General features: G+C 50.1%; 1 protein-coding gene across 6 annotated transcripts in view; it reads right to left on the bottom strand.

Annotated features, from left to right (window-relative positions):
- Abhd6 (abhydrolase domain containing 6) overlaps window positions 1-5739 on the bottom strand; it is a 42429-nt gene that overhangs the window by 9053 nt on the left and 27637 nt on the right. For all 6 annotated transcript variants that reach the window (XM_023715686.1, XM_004631668.2, XM_023715687.1 and 3 more), the window contains 3 exons: window positions 3942-4055; window positions 1805-1937; window positions 824-981 (listed from right to left, as the gene is read on the bottom strand). In XM_023715686.1, the coding sequence (XP_023571454.1) occupies window positions 824-981; window positions 1805-1937; window positions 3942-4055 (405 nt within the window). The remainder of the gene's footprint in view (window positions 1-823; window positions 982-1804; window positions 1938-3941; window positions 4056-5739) is intronic.

Below are 5739 nucleotides of genomic sequence, written 5' to 3'. Positions count from 1 at the left end.
AAAATAAAAAAAAATTAAAAAAAAAAAAAAGAAATATAGCCGCACAAATAAATAATATAGCTCCTCTATTTTTATGAGTATAAAGAGCTCCTAAGAGCTGCCTCTCCTTTGGTACTAGAGATTGAGACACTGACAACAGCCCTAGCTCCTGTTTTCTTGAAACAGAATCTAGGTTGCCTAGGCTGGCCTTGAACTAGCAATACTCCCAGAGTGCTGAGCTATCGGCATGCGCCACCATGCCTACCTAAGACTTTTTCACCACCAGTTAGCCCCCGCCTCCCTTTCCACCTTCCTCTCACCCCATTCTCTCCCTCACCCTCCAGGCCTCAGATACTTGGCCCCTTCTACTGTCTTCAACCTGTGTTCCTTTCCACTTCTGCGCCTACTGTCCCCTCAGACAGGCTGGTCAAAGCTACTCCTGCCCCCATTTTCCAATCACTGTATTTCTCCTCTCCAAGGCACATTCAATTTGTAATTTTTTGTCTTCTTGCTAACTGTCCATCCCCTGTGCTAGACTGATTTGCTCAGGGACCTTCTCTGTCTTTCATATTTACAACTATGTCCAGGAGAGCCCGACACATCACAGGCACCCCCAAGGAAGTGTGAAGGGAACAAAGGCAAGAGGCTGGGTGTGGGGGTGCAGGCCTGTAGTGCCAGGGGAGGCTGATGCAGGAGGATCAGCACGGGTTTGAGGCCAGCTTGGGCTACAAAGTAAATGCGAGGCCAGCCTGAACTACATGGCGGGACCTTGTCTCAAGGACAAAGGAAAGAATAAATGGAAGAGGATGTGATGGAGCTGGCAGTGGATGCAGGCGCCCGTTACCTGCTGGGGCACCTTGAAGCGGACGTAGGAGCAGAGCTGTAGCATCTCGCCCATCTCCTCTGGGGTAGAAGGGATCAGCGGGATCTTCTGCACGGCTTCTGGCTCCTGCAGCTCTTTGAGCCGCTGTACAAACTGGTTGTCAGTTGAATACTGCAGGCCTGTAGGAGTCAAACCAAACAGATGACAGTGCACTACCTTTGTGACACCCTCACTTTTTTTTTTTTGGCAGAACCAGGGATTGAATTCAGGCCCTTTTGCTTGCCAGGCAAGCACCCTCACTTTATGTAGAGAACTTCCAGTGACAGCCCAAAGCTAATACATTCAGGTTTCTTTCACCAGATTTCTTAATTGGTTCTGCTATCTTTGTTTAAAGTCAAAACCATGCTTAAAGAAACAAAAAACCCTTCCAGATATGTGTTTTCACGCTGCTTATTCCCACTGTGGCCAGGGGACTAGGAGCTTCGGGAGCCCACAGAACCCTGTCTTAGGTTCCCAGAGTGCTGAGATTATAGGCGTGCTTTCATATGGTTACTGTGGAAGTTAAGCCCACAGAAAGGCCTTAGTTGGGGCCGGGGAGATGGCTCAGTGGAATAAGCGCTTCCCTGGCAAGTGCAAGGGCCTGAGTTCAATCCCGGTTCCAAAAAAAAAAAAAAAAAAAAGAAAGAAAGAAAGAAAGAAACAAAGAAAGAAAGAAAGAAAGGCCTTAGCAACGGAGAGCTCAATCCGTGCTGAATGTGCCTCAAAGGACTGTGTGCATTAACCACCCACCGCCAGGGCTTTGTGGAACAGGGCTGGCTCCGCGCTCTGAGCCAGTCTGGTAATGATCCTAAGTGTACAACTATTGTTTGGTGAGAGGCACCCCAACACACTGCATATTTCTCACGTTCACATCAAAAGAGTATTTCAAAGACAGTCACAGAGACACTGGCCACCCGTGTCACCACTCTGGTCACACACAGATGCTCTAATGTCAGCACTCACCAGCGGGGCACACCAGACTCAGGCTGCAGATGTCTGACGGGTAGTAAGCAGCGTACACTCCAGCCACGTGGCCACCCATCGAGGTGCCCACGAGGTGAAAGGGTTTTTTGTTCAGCTTGAGGACTTCTACAAACTAGGAAGGAAAAGCAAAAGGAGCGAGGTTATTGGTGAGACACAGCAGTGGTGGGTGAGCACCAGCAGAGGGTCCTGTAGTGCTGAGCTCGGCCACGGGCGACGGGCACAGGCGACATTGTGGACAGAGGGTCCCGAGACTGAGTGGGGCGGGGCCCGCTGCTGACAGCCTCTGATAAGCCTGTGCTTCTACCCGGCACAGGTGGCGAGGTGACCCTCATAGTATAAAACCAACAAGGATCCCTAATCCGAAAATCAGCAAACTTTTCTAGGAAGTTGGCAGCGTAACTGCTCTGCTGTGGGGCTGTGTACTTTCTGTCACAACCATCCTTCTCTGCCTCTGTGCTGCGCGACAGACATAGGTGGATGACCGGGTCTGCATTCCAACAAAACTTAACAAAAATAGTGCTTGTTCTGTTCAACCTAGCTATTCCTCTTGGTATCGTGCCAGCAGGGCTAGAGGCCTCAAACCACAGCAATACATATGCACCCATGTTTATAGTGGCAGTCTGTAGTAGCTACATCTTGGAAACAGCCCAGAGGCCCACCAAACAGTGACTACAGACGTGGTCTACAATGGAGTACTATGCCGCCAGAAAGATGGGTGAGCTTGAGACGCTTCCGGGCAAGTGGACGCACCTTGGCACCATACACTGAAATGAATCGGACAGACACGTTTAAGTACCACGTTGTTTCTCTGGCGTGAGAAGCTGAAAGTATACAAATGGACCCAAACCTGTAACAGATGCTGGGAAATGGGAAGACATGTTCAAATGAGGCGGCGCACAAGGGAGGGGGAGGGAGGAGGGAAAGGAGGGACAAGAAGAAAACAATAAAGAAAAACAATGGAAACAAAGCTTTTGTAAATGAGGAGAAAAGGGATTGAAGGAAGGGGAAGGTAATGAACTACTACTTACCAGGTACAGACTATGTACCGGTATAAATTCCCTATGATGAATGTTATCATTACGTGTACCTAAAATGTACCAATAAAATTTTTTTGGGGGGGCGGGGAGATGGCTCAGCGGAATAAGGGCTTCCCTGGCAAGCGCAAGGGCCTGAGTTCAATCCCCAGTTCCTCCAAAAAGATAAAAGAAAATAAAAAAATAAATAAAAATAAAATTCTTTTTAACAAGGCCAGAAAGCCCAAGGGCCATAGCTCACTCCTGCCCTCACCTGCAGCCTGTGCCATCCAGCCACACACCCACGCATCTAGCAAGCATCTGACATTTTTTCATACCTCTATTATGTACAAGGAATGAGGATCAGCTGCGGAGAATACAGCAAAAGGCCAAAGAAGTTCCTGCCCTCATTAAAGTATATGGGTCAGCGGAAATGGCAGGCACTATTAAACAAATACCATCTAGGGAAAATGCCTGATGTTAACCTGAAATCTAAGAGCCACTGAATTCTGAAACGGCTCCTCCTATGACCTGGGAGGCCTGGCTAGAGAGCGAGAGACGGATGCTGAAACAGGACACCATGCCAAGCCCACCCTCCCTAACCAGGCCAAAGGGCTACTGCCATCACCAGCAGCTGGCAAGACAAAAAGAGACCTCCCCAGAGGGACGCAGTCGTAAGCAATTCTGACCTCCTTTTCTTTTCTTTTTTTTTTTTTTTTAAATATTTATTTAGTGTGTGTGTGGCCAGCTCAGCCCACCAGGGGGCGGGGCTGGCTGGCTGGCATGTGGTGCTGGGGATTGAACCGCGGTCCCTGTGCTTTGTTTAGCTTAGCTTGTTCTAAGTAGGTGCTTTAGACCACTGCGCCATCTCACCAGCCCCTGAACTCCTTTTCTGAGGAGCCAAGAGAAGGCCTAGCCTGTCTCTTCACCACTGAGTGCGGGAGGCTTAGAGCAGTGCAGTCTGTCCCCTCTGCTGTGGACCCAGGACGGCGCTGTGTGCAGAATGTGCTCCCGAGTCAGGTGGAAGCTCCTGCCTGCCCCCAGCCTTGAGCACGCAGGCTGGGCAGGACCCGGTGGGGCACCCACGGCATCTGCCGGCTCACCTGGTGGATCCGCTTGGCCTGCCCGTCTATGGACAGGTCATCCAGGGAGGAGCGGGTGGTGCCTTCGTGTCCCGGCATGTCCACACACACCAAGTGCAGGTTCTTTGGAAGGAACTGAGGATGCAAAGGCCCAGACAGTCAGTATCCGGTGTGCAAAAGGGCTCTGCCCACTTTTCTGGCAAGGGCACCCCACTTACCAAGTGGCCCAAAAGCCATCCCTGGGCCTCCTACTTTTATCCATAATGTGCATAAGGACTGCTGGTGGCCTTATGGGGTGCAGGCCCCCAAAGGCTAATACACACACGAAAAGGGCTCAGTAGATAGCTGGAAATGGGGCACAAAACTTAGCTTACTTTGTCCTTTTCCTCTCTCTCTCTCTCTCTCTCTCTCTCTCTCTCTCTCACACACACACACACACACACACACACACACACCGCTCAGCAATACCAGTTCTTTGTCTTCTCCCTCCCCCTTCCATAAGTCAGCTGACTTGGAAGCAGAGGGATGGTTCTCTTTTCCTAGAGCCTGGCCGGCTTGAGAGCCCACAGGAGAAAAGCTTTCCCCCACCCCCAAACCATGTCTTGTTTTATTTTTTGAGACAAGGTCTCTCTCACTTCATGGTTCAGGCTGGCCTTGAACTCTGCTTCGGCCTCCTGAGGACTGGTACAACAGATGTGTGCCACTGTGCCCAGCTTCCCAAACCATGCCTGAGCAACCTCTGCTCATTTCAATTTTGCTTCCTCTTTCTAATTCTCAAGATGATTGTTATTTCTCTTTCTCTCCTCTCTCTCTCTCTCTCTTTTTTCCTCTCTCTCTCTCTTTTTTTTTGGGGGGGGTACTGGGGATTGAACTCAGGACCTTGGACTTGAAGGCAAGTGCTTATTCTACTGAGCTATCTCCCCAGCCTGAGATAATTGTTATCTCAAACCACCTTTTACCATGTTGAAATCCCCACTTGTTACTTCTAAAAATGTCAGTAGTAACAAACAAGCAAATGTCCAACCACAAACAAGGTAAGTTGGGCAGAGTGAGGAGTGACAGCACGAAGACAAAAATCCTCTTAGAGGCATCTAATGTGAGAACAAAGGAACTGGCACACATATGTAAACATCTTCCTCTGGGTGCAGAAAATCCTTGGGGACCCTCAGGTGTGGTCAAGGATACCCGTTCCAAGACTTCCCCAGCCCCAGCCTTGCCTAGCTGGTCATCTGCAGCAAGCACAGCAAGCAAACCAGGGCAAAAAGTAACTTGGACAATTATTCCAGAAGGTCGCCAGCTGAAGACTGTTGCTCTACATGGCTAAGAACAGAACACGGCCTCAGGCATGGTGACTCAGGCTACACCCAAGCACTATGGGAGGCTGGGGCAGAACGGCCAGTGTGAGCCCAGCCTGGGCAGCTCAGTGACTCAGGGAGACCCTCCCTCCAGCAGAAAATGCTAGAAAAGGGGCCTGAGGTGCAGCTCAGAGGGAGGGCTCTGGCTCAATCTCCATCCAGTACATGGGGGGGAGTACAGGAAGTGGGGAAGGCCAGAGAAGAGGGGTGTGAGGAGGAAGAGAAGAAAAGAAACCCAGAACACAAGAGAACAAAGGCCAGTGAGAAGCTCAGCCTGATGATGGTGGCGGCTCTGAGCTAAAGCTGCATCAGAAGTAGCAACCTCCGCTAGAAACATGAGAAGATTTCTAAGGTACAGATTTCACAAATAATATTCAACTCAGGGCTGGGGAGATAGCTCAGCGGCATAAGCACCTGCCTTACAAGTGCAAGGTCCCGAGTTCAATCCCTGGTACTGCAAAAAA

This window comes from Octodon degus, unplaced genomic scaffold, assembly GCF_000260255.1.
Source record: "Octodon degus isolate 3935 unplaced genomic scaffold, OctDeg1.0 scaffold00043, whole genome shotgun sequence".
Lineage (NCBI taxonomy): Eukaryota > Metazoa > Chordata > Mammalia > Rodentia > Octodontidae > Octodon > Octodon degus.
Note: the sequence above shows the minus strand (reverse complement) of the source record. Positions and strands in the feature narration are given on the sequence as shown.